General features: G+C 40.2%; 1 protein-coding gene across 6 annotated transcripts in view; it reads right to left on the bottom strand.

Annotated features, from left to right (window-relative positions):
• The window catches only part of GRIN2A (glutamate ionotropic receptor NMDA type subunit 2A), a 228,794-nt gene that overhangs the window by 24,445 nt on the left and 184,419 nt on the right, over positions 1-19,930 (bottom strand). For all 6 annotated transcript variants that reach the window (XR_010304479.1, XM_064153024.1, XM_064153020.1 and 3 more), the window contains exon 12: positions 7,095-7,282. Coding sequence is in view for 5 of the 6 variants with exons in the window: in XM_064153024.1 (XP_064009094.1) it covers positions 7,095-7,282 (188 nt within the window). In the remaining variant the exon portion in view is untranslated. The remainder of the gene's footprint in view (positions 1-7,094; positions 7,283-19,930) is intronic.

Raw genomic sequence — 19,930 nt, 5'->3', positions numbered from 1 at the left:
AGAAAACTGAGGTAGGGCACTTAGAGATCTTGAATAAAAGGGTTATACATACTGTGATATATCCTGTCATATCAGTCAGATGTAGGGCATCCTCTTCAAAAGACTGTGGCTGTGCTATCAGAATCATTTTCTTATTCGGGCTGGTCAAATGGTAGTTTTCAAAGTTAGGGGCGAACTGTTTCACACCTCCTCTGCTAAGAACTCCCACTATGTGATGGAGCAGGAAGATAGCACCCCAGCACTTGGAAACCCTAAGAGTACTTTTTTTCCTCAAATAGAGGAGTCAGAAGCCAAATGGGTTGATGTGCATTTGGTTCACTAAGTTCATCAATTTCGATTTGACCTAGTTATATGATCCATACAGCAGGTTTCATGGAACAGATTATATAAAAGTACAGTTGGAATCTCCAAAACAATCTCTCTTCCTCTCATTCTCAGTTATTTCCCACTGTAGAAATTGCAAGAGGAACACAGATGACTGGCAGCAATAAACTTATTGTGAGCTAATGACTGCACTCTGCGTGCCCCCATTAGTTAAGGATGAATTAACAGAACTCTTAAGCACAACTTCCAGTATTACAATCCCTCTAACTCCTGTTCCGCCCTCCACTTATATGCTCACACTCTCCAGTCACATTTGTTCCACCCACTGCTTAAGGAGGACGCTAAATATATAAACAGAAAATCACTGGGATTGTGGGTGTATCCTGCCTGAGCAGCATGCCCTGAAAATATGTCCTTATAATCACATATGTATTTCCTTCTTGGTCTGGAGCAGCCAGAGTGAGTCACGCTGCTACACTTCTAATCCAGACAGTGATTTGGAAGGCTTATGCTAAAATATGAAGAAAAGAAAAATAGCAAAGAGCTTTCCTCTTCCAGATGTAAGGAGGCAAATCTCATTTCCACAGTTACCTACTACCCCTAAGGAGCAGGAAGCAATTATCCACCCAAGAAAATAATTCTTAGTGTACTAATCTGTCCTAAAAGCAAATAAAGATTAACCAGAACTGAAAGTTATTAGGAAGGGGATAACAGACTCTGTGGAAACTCAAACCAAAACCAGTTTTCTTCCCTATGTCTCTAATTGCTTTAAAGGTTGCAGCTTTAAGAGTTAGGGGCTTAATAAAGCTATACCATCTGCCCCTCCTTTCCTGAAGATCTATTCCCAGATCTTCATATGAACCAAGCTCATAGCCTGCAGGAAACATAATACACTACAAATACCTCACACCAATAGACACTTAACCTGACCAGCTGACTGATATTCTCACACTCCTCTCCAGTCTTGCTCTTTATACCATCATTGTTCAATTTCTCATTTCCACCTACTTCTGCTGTCATGCACGTATTATCCCTCTCTTTCTGCTGCATGCCCCATAGCTAAAGGCTCCTTGCTGTCTGTCGCTTGATCCCATGCACACTCTGAAGCCTTCTTACTCTCTTAATGCCAAAGCAGCTTTGTCATTTGCAGTTCAATAATCTCATTTGCTCGCTAGTAGAAAAAAAAAAAAAGACAAAGACTGAGAAAATCTCCTCACCTACTAGGCACCAGCGATCCTGCCTCAAATCCCAAAGCCATGCTTCTATAGGTTTCAGAAGCACTGGCTTTCAAACCTTTTTTTCAGGGTATTTTTAGAGAAGTCCCACTCTGCCTTACGTGGCAACACACAGCCCAAGACAGAGGAGTCTTACCATTACCTGGACTTTCAGAGAGCTGCCCATAAGTTCCACTACCGAAGGCTGGAGGAACAAGGATGTCCCCACGAATGCTGCAGTTATAGATTTGCTAAACTATGCAGGTGGTGTGCTTGAGCCTTCACTGCACCCACCAAATGGCAAGCTAGCACCAAAAAGCAGTTGACAGATGCTCGCTAGAGCAACATGCTGAATTCTTAGGTATGTCAGCCTGCCCAGCTGCTCTGAACAGAGGTTTACAGAAGATCTCAAAGCACACATCATGAGAATCAGCAGTGCACGACACTGCTGTTCCAACACATCCCTATGGCTGCAGGCAGATAATCCAAACAAAATGATGGTGCTGCTTCTTAGCAGCCATATCATTTCATTTGCTTTTGAACTGGGTGCTTCTGTGATTCAGTATATTCATTTATTAAAAAGCAATGCAAGTTTCATCTTGAGACCACAGCAAGCCAATAATGAAAACACAACCAGCACAGTGCTTTAGAGAATTATCCTGATGACCATCTATTTTAACCAAATCTACAGGTGCTAATCATCAGCTGGAGGCTTCTGCAGGTAATGAGATGTGATGTACAGATAGTAGGAGACACAAAGCCAGAAAATCACTGATAGTACTGTTCACACATATCCACCCTGGGTTCCAAAGCAATCGATCTTCTAGTGATAAATGCATATTCATCTCAACTTTCTCTGAACTGGACTACGTACATTAACATAAACAGAACAAGTGATGAAACATTTTGGGGATAGATCTTTCTTTAAGTAGCTATTCTATAAATTCAGCAGCATCTCCTTCCCATCCTTCTTCCCTCTATCTTTTTTTCTCCCTGGCAGAGTAATAAAGTTGTCATCTTCTAGCCTTCTTCCTTCCACTGAGACTTCAGTTACTTTCACAGTGTAATTGTTAATTGCCTATACAGTTTGTCCACCCAATAGAGCTATCTTCAGGATTAGAACACTGCTCTTGTAAATACATAAAACTACTCATTCCAAGCTTAAAGCTATCTATAAAACAAACCTACAAGCATCTGTGTATTTACCTACATTTTTCCCAATGCTAACAAGATGAAAAAGAGGCTTCTAAGCCATTGACTTTAATGTAGAAAGGGTATCATACTTCGGAAATTATGAAAGGATGCTTCTGCATGAACAAGTCATTAATATTTTGGCTGATCAGCAAGGAAGAGGGAAAAGCTTCCTATCCACTATGCAAAAAAATCATTTAAATGTGTAAGTCAACTGGCTTGAATAGCAGAATTACACAGAAGCAGCAAGGGAAAAAATCAAATGAGAAAAATTGCAGGGGAAAGACACATGCAGAGCAAATTGAAAGCTCTAAGACATTGCAGGGCTGTCTCAGTACTATGGAAATGTAAAAGAGGGATGAAATGATGGAGGTTTTGTAGGTGCAATCAGCTATACTTTTAAACAAATAATTTGGTTTTATCCAAATATCTAGTATCATCCAAAATGTTCTCTCCTCTTATTAACATAATATTCAGATCAAGAATTCATGTTTGTTCAACTCATTAGGACTTTTTTTTCTTATGCTCATGAAACTCATTAGATTTATAATCATTCACTGAAATTGCTCCATACAGTGATGAACGTTCTATTACGTATACTGAATAATAATTCAACCCTGCTAGGCACTTTGCTGCTTTACAGGCTTAGTGTTAGAGAACCATCAACTCTGCAGAGACCATACATGCAAAAGAAGTATTTCTGCCTTCATTTGTGCTTGCCTATTTACTTAAACAACATCATTCAGACTCCACTGAGGCTTATCCCTGGAGTATCACCATAAGAAGAAACTTTCCCCCCAACCATGCTTGCTTTTAGTCTAGATAACTTCAAAGACTAGCCTACGCTTCTAGTGATACAGCAAGTGACGTTAATCTGAACTCTGGGTTCATCCCTTCTGATTCACCAAAAGAAAGTTATGTAAGTTCATAGCTAGAAAATTTACTCAAACTACTGAAGATGGATGTAGATTACAAAATCCAGCCCTGCTAGTTCCAGGCAATTACTCTTTACATTTAATTTCATGGTGTTTGTTCCAGTTAACCTGCAATGTACTTTAAAAATTAGTAGAAGAAATTTCACCCTCATTCTTAGGGGTGGGGTTTTTTTTCCAGTTGCCTTTTTTTGTTGTTGTTTTCTTCCTTTCCCATTTGTTTGTTTGCAATTTTTTATCTGAAACTTATCATCTCAACCTGTGACACAATGACATGAAACAAGGTAGTAAACACTTCTAGGAGTAAAGGAAAGAAACCTACAATAATTCCTACACATCATATATGTCCAACTGATATTCCCTTTAATGGTGCCCACATCATTTTGTGAACAATCATATCATAGAATGGCTCAGGTTGCAAGGGACTTTAGAGATCATTTACTAGAGATCATTTACTCAAACCTCCCCACCATGGGCCCAGACACCTCTCAAATAGTCTCAGATGCTCAAGGTCTCCTCTAACCTCTCTTTGAGCACCTCCCAGAAGGAGGCATTCACAGCTTCCCTGGACAGCCTATTGCAGAGTCTCACCACCCTCATATTGAACAACTTCTTACTCAGATCCAGTCTAAACCTACTCTTCTTCAGCTTAAAACCATTCCCCCTTGACCTGTTGCTAGACACCCTTACAAAAAGTCCCTCTCCAGCCTTCCTGTAGGATCCCCGCAGGTATTGGAAGGCAGCTCTAAAGTTCCTCCAGGGTCTTCTCTAGATTGAAATAGCCCGTCTCCCTCAGCCTATCCTCATAGCAGAGGTGTTCCAACCCTTGGATCATCTTTGTGGTCTTTTTCTGTTTGGAGCAAGTTGAGAGGATGGTCATAAACGTTGGGATCCTTATTTTAGCATTCACAGGTTGTTCAGAAACCCTTCTAATGGGACTGAAAAGCATCACTGGAAAAATGTAGCACACACATGCACAATCTCCATGGTTTGTGCAGTAAAATCTTTTGCTTGTCTTCTAAGGTAATATGTAAGTATAGAATCAACCAGGTTGGAAGAGACCTCCAAGATCATCCAGTCCAACCTATCACCCAGCCCTATCCAGTCAACTAGACCACGGCACCAAGTGCCTCTACCAGTCTTTTCTTGAGGACCTCCAGGGACGATGCCTCCACCACCTCCCTGGGCAGCCCATTCCAATGGCAAATCACTCTCTCTGTGAAGAACTTCCTCCTAACATCCAGCCTATAGTTCCCCCGGCACAACTTGAAACTGTGTCCCCTTGTTCTATTGCTGGTTGCCTGGGAGAAGAGGCCAACCCCCACCTGGCTACAAGTATGATGAAGATGGGAGCAGACACTTCATGGCAATGTTTCAGTCACCTGGGTACAACTGTATCTGTTGCAATCCTATAAATTATTCATATGCAAGTTTTATTACTGAGTTTCATGGACAATTCATTTGCATTACTATTAACTACTAAAAATGCATTAAAGGTGTAAGCATTCATATGCTGTGTAAAGGCACAGGTCGAAGTGTAAATACATAGGATTTTCCCCTCTTTCCCCCCATCCATTTTGTTTTCTCCTTGATATTCAAAGAGATACATAAAAATGCAGCACCTTTAGTATCTTGATGCGTTTTTTCTTGAATAGCTGCAAATATATTCCCTTCTATTTCATTTATTCTATTTCCCTGCGATTTCATTTCCTTTTATTGGATGAGAATTATCAAAAACGATAAAAGAGCAAGCACAAAGAAAATGCAAGGTGAAAAGAATGAAAACCTCAGCAATGCTCTGGCAGCATCTAGAGTTAGCCCGCAGCTGAGAAAGACATCTCAGATCCTCCTTGAGGCTATAGAAGCATTTTCTTCTTTAGTATGGAACAAATAATTCAACTTCTGTTTCAACTTCCCCATCTAAAACTGGGTCAGAATTGCAGCATCTAAAATTTCTTAATAGTGTTACACGAACAAAAAAATTTTTAGTCACAAATAGAAAAACAAAGCAAAGCTTTCAATCAACTGATTGCAACTGTTTATAACAAGAATGTGCAAGTTGCTTGAAATGTAGCTATTCTGAATCACATATTTGCTCCTTAGCAGAAGTAAGCAGTGTTTCTTCCGTAAAACTAAATCCAAGAAATCAATAATGATGACACCAGTATCTCCATATGTACACCAGAGAAACCACATCCATCATGATGATTACACCTCTTTCAGTCATTCACTGATGATGATTACACCTCTTTCAGTCATTCAGTATCAGAACAGGAAAGAAAAATCCCTGTTCTGTAAGACTAACATACTGTCTTCAGTATGAAAATTAACGTCTTGGGGTTTATGGAACAGCAGGCATGTACCATAGAATGGCCTAGGTTGGAAGGGACACCTCTGCTACAACGACAGGCTGAGGTTCAGTCTAGAAACTAGAAGACACTGAGGGGACCTTAGAGCTGCCTTCCAACACCTGAAGGGATCCTACAGGAAGGCCGGAGAGAGACTTTTCATAAGAGTGTCTAGCAACAGGTCAAGGGGGAATGATTTTAAGCTGAAGGAGAGTAGGTTTAGAGTGGATCTTAGGAAGAATTTCTTCAGTACAACCATGGTGGGACTCTGGAAAAGATTGTTCAGGGAGGCTGTGCAGGCCTCCTCCTTGAGAGTGTTGAAGACCAGGTTGGATGAGGCCTTGAGCAGCTGAATATAGTTGAGAGGTGTCTGTGCCCATGGTGGAGAGGTTGGATCTTTAATATCCCTTCCAACCTAAGCCGTTTTATGAAAGGCTTGAAGTTTCACTGTGGCAAACAAACATTCCCACAATCAAAACATAGTTCAAGCCTTATGTGGAGAGCAAGACATTATTTCTGTCTGCAAACATGTCAAAGATGTGCAGTAAGTCTTCTTCTTCTGCAGTGCAGAAGTGTCAAGAGGACCTACAATTCTTCTGTTTCTGTGTTTGAATCAAAAACAGCTGCTTGAAATCCAATAAAACCAGTCACCACTCTTCAATTCCAAAACCCGTTCTTCTACCAGAAGTTTAAATTACCCCATTAGACATCATCCCTACTGGTTCAGAAATGAGCTACACCATGTAAAGACCAAAGCAGTCATGCTGAAAGGTAATGCCTCAAAAGAAAAAAAAAGAGAGAGAGAGAAATAAGTTTAGAAACGCTCTTCACCACTGAGGCCACTGATACTTTGTGTGTATATGAAAACACTTTCTGAACATTGCTGCAAATGACCTTAAGAGTGAGGTAAGTCAGAAGAGAGTGGAAGAGAATTCCTGTCTCAGCATTCAGGAATATTTCTGCTCATTTGTTTTGCATTTGTCTGGGGTTTTTTGAGTGTAGCAAAGCAGTAGTAAAAGCCTTAGAGCTAGTAAAAACTGAAGTAACCGTGCATACAAAGAGAAAATAAAAAGATTGGTCCCTACCATCTCCAACAAACTGAAGAAGGGCTAGATCAATTTGTCTCTTCCAAGGTGATCCTTTCTGAAGTGCTATTCCATATCCCGTAGTGGCAAAGATGTATCCACTCCCTATTGTGACAAGTTTGCAGCCTTCATCTCTTCCAGCCTTGTAATTGAGCACTGCTGCATCGTAGATGAAAGCATCCAGCTTCCTGAAATAAAAGAAAACATTTTACAAACCAAATCATTAGGGACAGCTGTTGTCAGGGTTCTTTTGTCCTTGATGTTAGGACCCTGTTGAATAGCATATGGATTCTTTGATATCATTAATACATATCCTGCTCTGCTGTATCTAAAATTAACAAAAGGCATCTATTTTAGTGAGAGGAAAGTAGGACATATAGTTTTGCATTTCTATTTTAAGGAATGCTCTTAAAAAATACCAAGCAGAAGAAATCAAGCTACAAAATGTCTTGCCCTGTTATGTATCTTTGCTCGCAAAATGGATAATAAATATACTAAAACACAAAATTACCTCCAGAAACACCACAGATGACAAAAGAATTTAGAACTGTAAATTACAATAACCATTTAAATTACTTAAAATAATGAATGGGACTGAAAACATAACTTGACAAGTTTTACACATGCAGTCTTATTTTATGTCTCTTTCCAGAAACAAACAAGGAATGTGGAAGTCTTTGTTAAGACAGAGGATGGTATTGGAGCATTTTTTGATACAGCTACCTAAATCCTGCTTTAAAATGACAAAAAAATATTTCTTCATGATTTCCAATTCCAAATACATTATTTGTATACCCAGAGTACAGCAGCAATAAAGGAACCTGTTGTGAAAAACCTCAAGGCTTTCAGCCCTTCTACATAACCATGTAAGAACGGCACAATCCCATTCTACTGGGAACACAGCAAAACAGAGGGAAACAAAATCAATAGGAAAGGAAAAGAAGCAGAGACCTTCGGGGATAATTTTAAAGCAGCACTGTAAAGTGAGTTAAAAGAAACAAGCCCATGGAAACTTCACAAATAAAACCTGTAGAAGTGCATATATAAGAGGAAGTCATTTGGAAGGACAATCACTTGCCAACAGTAGGCCTCTAGCAAAGACATTCTTACACCTACAGAACTTTATATGCAAACTTTAAAAGGAAAAAAATACAGACCTGCAGTTTACTTTGTATTGGTGCACTCACACGTGTCCAAAATCTTTAAGACACTTGCACAAGATCAGAATACAGAGGCAATAGGGAAAAAACTATCAAGTCAGCCCAAACCCCACCTAAATAATGCACTACACCAAAGTCATTACATTCCCCAGCAACACACTCCCTTTTCATACATTGCCAGACATAGCAGTCAGAGCAGTGGGGAGGACACAGCTACACAACTGCTTTCACAGGCTGGTATAGGAGTCGTCTTCACCTTGCAACCCTCACTAGAACTTCCTCTCCCAGGCACTGTCTGTTGTGCCTTTGAAGAGCCACCAAGAATTGCTAAAGTTTTCTGATCGGCTGCAAATTACAGAGTATAGAAAAATATTGCTTATAAACAGTTGGGACTTGTCTTAATGGAAAAGGAATTAGACAAATTAATTACTTGTGGCACAAACAGGTACGAGACCATAAGCTTCAATTGTATTCTATCAGTATGTACTGGTGGTGAATTTTCCTGTTGTTGACATTTTTAACTCTTGCCATTAGTTTAAATCAGTTTATGTTGATAAAACCTTTCATTTGTATTCACAGAACAGAGCAAGACCTAGGCATATCAGATTTTGGATACTGACAGAGGAAAAAAAAAATCAATCACAACAAACCAAGCAAAAAGCACACACAACACCCCCCTCCCCCACCTTTCATGCAGAACATAATTCAACAGTTGTTTTTAAATAATCAATCAACAGATTCATACAGACCCCTAACTTCTGCAGAGCTCTAGATCAGACAGAAAAAGTGGCACTAAAAAACATCTCTATCCATTCACATCAAAAGCCAAAACAAACACCAGGAGACAATAGGCTGTTGAAGAGTTTGTTGGATTTTATCTGCTATCGTGAAAAAGTGAAGAGTGAGGTCACTGCTTACTGTACGGGAGGATATTTACCCAAACGGTCACCATTCAAGGAATCAAATTGGAATTTAGTGAAGGAGACAACTTAGAGAAACTACAGGTGGCTCATACAACCATTAAGTGGAGTAGACAGACATCAGTTCTTTTGTTTGCCTGCTCTTTCCTAAAACTCGGCGCAATCAACAGCTTAAAAAGTCAGCCTAGCTCCATCAGTGCTTGAAGACCAGTTTTCTCCTTCCTTAAAAGGGGTAATTTCATATGGAGAAAACAATTGCTAAGTATCTGGTAGGTGGTATGCCACAAATTTAATCCAGAAATAAGATACGGATGGCTACCTAGCACTGAGGGTAAGTAAACTGGAAACAGCCAGGAAGATGTCGAGGCACTGCCCAAGCCTGCAACCTTCAACAGAAGGCCAGACAGTTTTCTAAATGGCTTGCTTCTATAAATCACAATGCAGATAATTTTTTGGTTTATAATTTTTGATTTATGTAGAGAGAATGAACAAAAATCCATGTCCTTTTGGTAGATGCACACAGGAAAAAAAAGAGAAAAATGCCTCAAAATATTTTTAACGTTTCTGATCTGCAGCAGACAAGCACCATAATCAATAAAATCCAGCCTCCTCTGCACTCATCTGAGGGGAAGGAAGGATACCACTCCTCTCAGTGATGCCTTTGGCTCAGGCAAGGGACTGAAAGGCAATGCTCCTCTCTGTGAGCACAGACACTGCTGCAACCAGCTGACCTAACTTAAACACACTAGAATTTGTCATCTCTTTATTCTGGGATTTCTTGTTCTGCACTGTAAGCATATAAAACATATGCTGGGAAACACAGAGAAAAGAGAGTCAGCTATTCTCTGTCAAAACAGACTTGGTCAGAAACACAGAGGAAAAAGATACCTTTGCTATAGACTCCAGGACAAAAGTCTTGTGCGAGTTAGAAATCATGCTCTGCACATGTAAGTTGCCTCCTCAGTTCTTGAGCAGTGTACTGATGCCTTGGGAGAGGAAGACAAGGCACAACCACAGTTCCACTCACCTCCAGTGGACCCACCTCCCCAGCTTCCTGGAGAGTCTGGAATCAGCTCTGGTGGGTACACACAAGGAAGACACAAGCTTTACTTTTGAGGGTTTTCTCTGAAGTACAAGGTCACAATACATTTCACTATGCAAATCACTTGAAGAACATGAGGCACTTTCTTGACAGATGCCACGTGCTGACAGGTTCTGCTATCATTTGCTGCCCAATGTCTGAACAATAAATCAAAAGTCTGATTGCCCTGGGAAAGTCTTGCTGTCTACAAATACAAACCCACACTCAGAATACATTTTCTCCATTTCAGCATAATTCTTCTAACCTCTCAAGACTTAATTATCTCTTCATCATGTGCTGATTACAGAAGTACCATTCCTTGCAGAGCAACGCTTCAGAACATGATGTACCCCTGCAGCGTGGGCAGTGAGTAACAAGCCACAACTGAAGCTCTCAGATGTTACAGCACCCAACTCTCCAGTACTAGGAGGTGGAATTTCCTGACACACTGCTTTTTTAAAGAACTTTCAGCAGATTGAGAGATGATCTGCAACTCTGCTCACTTCTGGTGAGACCTCATCTGGAGCACTGTGTCCAGCTCTGAGGCCCTCAACACAAGAAGGACATGGAGCTGTTTCAGCAGGTCCAGAGGAGGGATGCAAAAATGACCAGAGTTAGAAGACCTCTGCTATGAAAACAGGCTGAGACAGTTAGGGTTGTTCAGCCTGGAGAAAAGAAAGCTCCTAGGAGACCTTATTAGAGGCCTTCCAGCATCTGAAGAGGGTGTACAAGAAAACTAGGGAGGGACTGTTTACAAAGGCATGCAAGAACAAGACAAGAAGCAATGGTATTCAACTAGAGAAGAGTAGATTTAAATAGGTAGGACATCAGAGAGAAGTTCTTTATGATGAGGGAGGCAAACCACTGGAACAGGTTGCCCAGGAAGGCGGTGGAGGCTCCATATCTGGAGATATCCAAGGCCAGGCTTGACAGGCCTATAAGAAACCTGATCTAGTTGGGGATCTTCCTGCTTACTGCAGGGTTGTTGGGTTAGATGATCTTTAAAGGTCCCTTCCTACTAAATATATTCCTCAATAAGAGTTGCCAAAAATTGAGACCACGAGGGCTGAACATTTGACTGAGTTATTTGCAAAGATGGCAGTGAGCACAGGCTCCGGAAGAAGACAACACAGGCATTTGACCAGACCAGCAGGCTGCTGGGTCCTCAGAGGCCTTTCCTTCTTGCTATGTCTATGTGGGGAAAGTCACATCTGCTGTTTTGCTTGGTGCTGATGGGAGGGCCAGGCTGTGAGCGTGGCAGTGACTGACGGATGCAGCAGCTTGTTCTTGTCTTTCCCAAGGCCGGACTGGCAAGTCTGGATCTGTGCTCCAACTCATGCTTTTCTTCTTCAACAGATGGACAGCAAGCCCCAGCATCTTTATTCTTGTGGCAATAAAATTCAGCTGTGCTGAGAATCTTTGCACTGGTTCGAGTGTTAACCACTCTACTATTTAAGGTGGGTATTCCCTGCATGGTAGCTAATGCACACTGAGGACCCCATGTCAAGAAAGGCTCAAAGCCTCTCACAAACCTTAGTCATGTAAAAATGAATCGATTAACTTGTCATTTCAGTGCAGCCACTTCAGGGGGCAAAAGTTTTGTCACATTGTGTAGGTTTAAATAAACTGCTAGGAATTATTGGAAAGATGAAAGAGAAGCATATAAACTGGAATGCAGCGAGAAACAAGATTTATTACTGGCATGAACTAGCCAAACGTGCCAGGCATCTTCAATGAGTGCACAAGAACAGGGCTACAGTGTTATGACTCATCTGAGCAACTGGAAGGTTTGTAAACTTTCTCAGAACTACTGCAAAAATCCTGGGTAGGAGAGAAAATAAACATTTTGGAATCTTTATAGAACAAAGACTACAAAGGCAAGTATCCTTCATTATTGGGCAATTGGAAAAGGGGGTGGGGAGAATTTTAGCTCACAGCATAGGAAAACATGAGATATTATAAAACTGTGAATTGGAATAGTCTTAGGGGGGGAAAAATGAAAGAGCATCAATGAATAATTTGAAGTGGGACATCTGTGAAAAACAAATGTGGACACTCCTATGCCTAAACACTTATGAGTCACTAAGAAATGTTAGAGCTGAAAAAATCAGAATAGCCATAGCAAAACTTCATTCTCTAAAGCACTGCTGCACACATTCACCAACAGCTGTGTGTAAAGAAAATTATAGGAAAAGGTAAAGAAAAGCAATTTCAGAAAAGCTGAAAACTCTTCCCTACAATCTTTGCCATTGATGTTATTGTTAGATACTTTTCAGTAAATTCCTATGATGAAAATTGAAAAGTAGGATGAGGAAAATGTTCCTTTATTAGTCATAGCTTCTTCCTCAACAGAAGTCTAGCTCACTTTCCTTCCTTAACCAACTACAATATCCTTCAGAAAATGTGTTTTCCTGACGGAAAAAAAGAGAAAAATCTAAACTATCAATGTGCTCAGTACTCCAGAGTACACTAGAAATCAGTCTCTTTCAGTTCTGCTATGACCTGTGTCATAGCATTCACAAAATGACAGGGATGCTTTAATGCGGCCCCATTTACTCACATGTTTTTGTTTTATTGTAAACCACTGGAGTCTATAGAACAAATAAAACTGTGTTGCCACTTGAGAATCAGAGAAACAAGCATGGCTGAAGTCACTTTCTAAATAAATCCAAACATACAGTATCTACAGCAGAATTAATTTCCTGCTAAAGTGGGTACCATTCAGTGCAGTGTTCATCTGTCAGAGCCAGGACATTAACTTCAGAATGACTGTATCACAATTTTTCTACTTTATTTTTGATGTAGAGTACATTCTACCTTGAATAGGCACCTTTTTGGGCTTAGTCTGAAAAAATCAGACTCATAGAATCCACCAGGTTGGAAGAGACCTCCAAGATCATCCAGCCCATTCCAATGGAAAATCACTCTCTCTGGGAAGAACTTCCTCCTAACATCCAGACTATACCTCCCCCTGGCACAACTTGAGGATGTGCCCCCTCATTCTCTTGCTGGTTGCCTGGGAGAAGAGACCAACCCCCACCTGCTACAGCCTCTCTTCAGGTAGTTGTAGACAGCAATGACGTCACCCCTGAGCCTCCTCCAAGCTAAACAACCCCAGCTCCCTCAGCCTCTCCTCACAGAGCTGTGCTCCAGGCCCCCCACCAGCTTTGTTGCCCTTCTCTGGACACATTCCAGTATCTCAACATCTCTCTTGAATTGTCGGGCCCAGAACTGGACACAGCACTCAAGGTGTGGCCTGAGCAGTGCTGAGTACAGGGGAAAAATAACCTCCCTTGTCCTACTGGCCACACTGCTCCTGATCCAGACCAGGATGCCATTGGCTCTCCTGGCCACCTGGGCACACTGCTGGCTATGTTCAGCTACTATCCACCAGTACCCCCCGATCCCTTTCTTCCTGGCTGCTCTCCAGCCACTCTGTCCCCAGCCTGTAGCACTGCTTGGGGTTGTTGTGGCCAAAGTGTAGAACCCTGCACTTGGCCTTGTTGAATCTCATCTCACTGGCCTCTGCCTACCCATCCAGCCTGTCTAGGTCCTTCGGCAGGGCTCTCCTACCCTCCAGCAGATCAACACCTGCTCCTAGCTTGGTGTCATCTGCAAACTTACTGATGCTGGACTCAATCCCCTCATCCAGACCATCAGTAAAGATACTGAACAGGACTGTGCCCAGCACTGATCCTCGGGTGACACCTCTAGTGACTGTCTGCCAACTAGACCAAAGGTAAGTGTTTAAGAACATGTCAAAGGACATGGTTAAGAACTATTATTCATTATAAATTATATAAATGTTATTCCAATGAATAACTAATGGAATCAGCTCTATTTTTGAAGTTTGCCTACATAGCTTAAAAACTAAGAGATGTTATTCCTCAAATCTGGTTGTAAATAAATGTGAAAGAGACTACAACAATTACACAGCAAGCGTCATACCCAGTTAATGTGGCTCCATTTGTCTTTTAAAAGCCCAATATTTGAAATTATTGCTTTATTACAACTACCAGATTGCAAGTCAGTGAATCCTCAAACATTACTTTTAACATCACTTTTGCTCTTCCCTCTTCATCCCCTCCCCTCTTCATCTCCACTCCCACCATCAAGAACACTTTTACCTATCAAAGCTTTGTCCCCTAAACATAATTTGGAAACAGTATAGCTCCACTACTCAACGTTTTCTTTGCTTTTCAAAATAAATTGCACATTCAGCAGGACAGATGCCTTACATGACCTTCAAAGTAGCACCTATAATATGATGTTAGGCAAAAAATGTATTCGCTGAAGGCTGGATTAAACAGAAACAAACACATTAGAGATCATCAATACCATTCTTGGGAAGGCAGCAAGTGCAAAAATACAGGCTTTAAAACATGGTGGATTTATGTTGTAGATTTAGAGATGTATTAGAGATTTGATAATTTACATTTTATCTCTTCTTTATCCACAGCTGGGATAAAATAAATTATGCTGAGTGCACAATGAGAGACATAGTGTCATCTGTGCATCTTTAAAACCATGTTCAGGGCACCTAATACCCAAAAGGTCAGGCAGCAATGACACAGCAACAGAAGTGAAAGAAGGCTGCTCTAAAGACAAGACTTCAGAGAAACTCCTCTTAAGTGACACTTGGATATTGCTGAAGCAAGAGAAACACGTAGAAGAGAAGCAGACGTAACCTTTATCATGAAGGATTGCTAATTTCTTTTACCCAGTTTAGACTAGAATGTATTTCTGGTTATCTGATGACACTTTATCATCAGGAACAAGTTTTGTCTTTCAGCACATATTCAAATAGCTCCATGTGAATCTAAAGTTCACATACACAGGATGGATTTCTTGACATTGCCAGTTCATTAGGGGAAAATTTAACAACCACTCCCCTGCACCAACACAGGTTAGCAAAGTTTAACCCAGTTAAATGATGAACTCATTAGCAGGGAATAAGCTTTCAACTCTTCTCCTCACTGTCCTCACTTCAATCTTCTCACAGAAAAGCAGACATAAAACTTGAAGGAATAATCTCTGATAGACATTAACGTCGTTGTGAGAGATTATGGAGGCTTCAACTCACAAGCTAGGGGAATCTCAAGCCACTAGAACAGCTGCTGTGAACCTTCCTGCATCATTTGGCTGTGGTTACCTGAAGGGGCATACTCACCCTCCTCACTCAGAGCACCTCCCATTCACCATCCCTCTGTCAAAACACCATCCCAGTCCCTATAACATTTCCCTTAGCAACAAAATAATGGCAAATTTTGTATGCCTTTATGATTAATTTACACAATGTAACAGTGTCCCACTTCAAGTCTCAGAAACCAAGCAATGAAGTACTTGCGAAGCATCAGTTTATCAAAACACAGCATTTGAAAAGTTGTGTAGGGAAATATATTTTTAGATTAAAGGTTTTGTCCCAGTTACAATAGGATAATGAAGGATAAATTCAGCACAGTTCACCAAGTGCTCATCCCCCAATCAAATGAGTACAAAAACTGAGAATAGCTTCTTCTCCAAAGAAAAGGGGTTAGATGGGACACAGCTCCTTGTTCACATGTTAATTTTATTTCTGGGTACTTTGTAATATTTAAAAGGCATTTAGACAGATAACTACATTACCTAGAAAATGGTAATATAGACACAGGAGATAATGTTTAAAAAAAATAATCAGAAGAGCACACAGGTACTCCAGTAAAGGAATCAGAGTAACATTTCTTTTCCTAAAGATCACTATAGATCAGCTGAATGGAAGAGATAGGCTCTTTATCTTAAAACAAAATAAAATGCAACCAACCAACATCAAACAAACAAAGCTCACAAGAGTGCATTTATCTTATGGTCATGAAGAAATGCATGAAAATGTGACCTACCTTAAAAGGACATGATGATGTCTGCTTTGTCTGCTTTTGCTTTAGATAACTTGAAACTACTGAAGTATGAGCTTCCCCAGACATTTCAGTGAGCACTGCCATAGATCTCAGTAGCTCTCAAAATGCCAATATGACTATTTTCTTTCTCTTCAAAGCCTCTAAGGACCAGCACTCCCCAGGAAGGGCCCTGGAACAGCACACTGATTTCTACACAGTCCATTCTGGATTTAGACTTTTTAACACAAGTGGAAGAAGTACAAGAATGTGACAATAATTGTCTTTCCTGAAAAGATGGGGAAATGGAACAGCCATCAGAAAAACTGATGCCAGAACATCCTGCCATAAATGGAGAACACAATAGGAAGCCTTTCTCTCTGTGGTACCATCTTGGTGGCAGTTTGTAGACCAAACCTTGCACTCTGCTCTATTTAGTAGTAGCACTGGCAGTACAGCAGGAAAACCATGCTGATTCAGACATAAAATTATGCTGTTAGATTCCAGAACCGATACTTGGTGAACAGATCCTCTGAAAAGTGTGCCTAGATTGAACAACAAATGTATATGTCTCCATATCTCTGCAGCCTTTCAGTACAAATAGCTGCCCAGTTGCAAACCAGTTCTCCAGTCCCTACTTTGGGTACCCGCAGTTGTAACATCAACTGAAATACTGAAATTAATATTAGAAACAACACTGACATAAATATTAGATTGAAGTCCTGAAGAAAGTATCATAATAAAAATTCAATTTAAGTCACCCTGACCATTTGATACCAAACTAAGTGAAACTATTGATTGTAGAAGTTGCCTGAACCCAGTCATACAGAAAAAAAACACTGAACGATCCACACTGTTTAGCAGACATTTCTCTTTTTCCACAGCACATCAGGAAGAAAGTCCTTACTCACATTATTAGCTCCTTCAGATGGTTTTAAGGAAAGTGTATTTGAATAATAATTTAGCACTTAGTGTCAGAATTGATAGGGATAAATAGACATTCTAGAACACAGCAAACACGTTGTCCTCTCAGGTATTCTTGGATCTTTGTTCAGTGTTGTTTGACAAGTTCCCTCAAAGGTACACAGGGTTAGGGAAAACCATAATGGGGCAGTAGGTCCTCGCTGGCTTAGAATAGGGTTCAAATAATCTAAGACACTAGTAAACAGATACTTAAGGAAGGATAAGAGAACCAAGGCATGGACGGATGCTTCTGTCCCTGAATATATCTTCTTGGCTTCAAGCTCAGATATGAAGCTTCAGCATGTTTAACAGCTGCCAGATTATTCACTTTCCACCAATGCCTTCAGTTTCTTTCTGAAGCTTGCTTAAAGTTTGGTATTCACATCACCTGATCTCCAGAATGTAACTATATCAGTTTAGCTCAACAACTGCACTGTTCCAGCAGTCACTGCTCAATTTTACCAAGCAAGCTCAGCTTTACCTGCTGGCAAGCAGGGGAAAGACAGAGAGACAGAATGAGAGAGAGACTAAGAGGAGAGAGCAAAAAGGAGAGACTGGCTGATGTTCACTTTCACTTGAACAACAAGAAATGCTTAAATGGTCTATAGCTGTGATTACTTCAACTTGACAGCACTAAAGAGTACAACAGAACAACAATTTCTGAAAGTATTTTACACCTCTATTTGCACTCCAGCTATGAGGCAGAAAGTGTGTATGCATAAAATACAATACTCCATATATAACTTATGGCAAAAGTTAAATGCTGTCATCACTACTTCAGCTCATCTGTCTGAGAACATCCAAGTTCAGTTTAGCTTTTCTAAGAAGTTCCCATGATCCTGTCTCACAGCTTTATGGAATTCATTTTGTCTTTCAAATCAGCTGCACAAATGGATGCTTCAAAGCATCAGCCTCCAAAAACGTCCAAAAGTTATATCCAGAAAAAAGGTCTAGCGGGTGCCTTTGTACAGAAGTAGAGCAATGAGTCCTCTAAGCTATTTTATATTCCTGACCACTACTTATGAGTACCATTGACAGTGAAGTATCTGAAAAATTAATTTCTCATCTTGTGTCACACAGATTTTGGATTTATCACCTCCTTAAAGGAGTGATCACCTGGTACAATAATTTATTTGCCCTTTCAGGGTCTGACAGAAAACTTTTAAATCAATATCCTATAGATCTGATGGAAATAAGAGGGAGTATTTTTCTTAACCATTTATCTTTTATGAAACAACATTTAGAGATACAAACTGAATTAATCAGTCAATACTTTCATTTAAAACAATAAGATTAATTCCTAACTTAGACTGTAAATTTTGTTGTCACAGCCAATGCAGTTTCAGGAAAACATTTTGCCAATCACACATGAATAAACAAGTTTCAGATTCAGTAGTTGCAATCTGGTGTATCCCAAAAGATCTCCAAAGCTTTCATACTTTGAAAGACAATTTGAATGAGGAGAATTTAAGTCCCTCTTCGTTTAGTACAGACTTCTAGTACAGGCTGCTTTTTCAGTGACATCTTAAAGATGTGACTGGAGCAAAGAGCACTCAGCTTAAACCTGCTTGTTGTAATTGCTGAATTTGATTTTTTAATCTTGTTTTTGAAGCTTGTGAGAAACACAAAATGCAAGCAGGCTCAGAATAGCGAGTTGTGATGAGCAGGCCATCAGAAAGCAGGAAAACACCATGTTCTTAAAACAATAACCAGATATTAAGGATTTCAGATACTATGTTTTAAGTCAGTTGCACAAGGTAGTGCTTGTGCTAAAAGCTGTCTCCAGCAGAGTTTCTCTCTTCATATATTATAACAGGAATCCAGGAGGGCTGCAAGCAGTAAATGATTATAGACTACACATATCACCTGCTGCCCACTGACCTGCCCTCTTCTCCTTCAGACACACTTCAGAGTCGAAAGTCCATGACAACTTCTTTAATATTTGGTAAAGGAATTGCTGTGTGAATGGTAATATTAAAATTCTAAGAAAAGAGTGAATATTCTCAATTACAAACATTGTAAAGCCTTGTCAGTCAGAAAGAGTCAAAAAATATTGAGCCACTAGATTAAAACTTTAAAAATGTATGTCTGCTGAACATTGGAGTTTTGGTTGCAAGCTGTTATTATGGGCCCACAAAAATGATGAAGAACTTGTGCTTTTTATGAAACATTAAAATACATCATTTCTCCCTCAAACAGGTAATTTCTGCCATAGCTTTCCCTCCCATTTCCAGGTGAAAAGGGATGAACCACAGAAAGAACAACACTGAGACAGCTTCTCCTTTTGAAAACTTTTCATGACAATTTTTCTATAAATTAAAAATGCTGCAAAAAATACTCAAATTGGGTTTGCATCCGAGTGGAGTTGTCAGCTGGCTGCCTAAAAGACAAGTTTGGTTTGTTTTTTCACTTTAGGTTCACCACCACTTTAATTGACAGACCTAATTAACAGAGGGGCCTGCTGAGCACCATCAGGATTGTGTTCCAGTTGACAGAAATGGAGACGTTTGCCTCCTGGTTATGCCTGTGCCACACTGCAAAAGCTGCCAGCACAGCCCCTGACCAGTTTGTTTATGTTCAGTAAATAACAGAGCATGCAAAGCTGTGAATTGAATACAATTTATAAACACTGTAAGCACAACAAACATTCAAATCAGGCCAAAAACCTTAGAGACTGGGAGTTAAAAGGGCTTCAGAGCCTTCTAGGGTCTTCTCTTGCACTTCCTCTGCTTAGCACCCTCATATTCTAAAAGAATATTAGTAATTACGTTGTTTTCACATGAGAGAGTGTGCTCATGGAGTGGGATAACTTCTCATGCCGTTCTTGCTGCTCAGTTAGATA

Source organism: Pogoniulus pusillus, chromosome 13 (genome assembly GCF_015220805.1).
Source record: "Pogoniulus pusillus isolate bPogPus1 chromosome 13, bPogPus1.pri, whole genome shotgun sequence".
NCBI classification, from domain to species: Eukaryota; Metazoa; Chordata; class Aves; order Piciformes; family Lybiidae; genus Pogoniulus; species Pogoniulus pusillus.
This window is presented reverse-complemented; position numbering and strand designations above follow the sequence as displayed.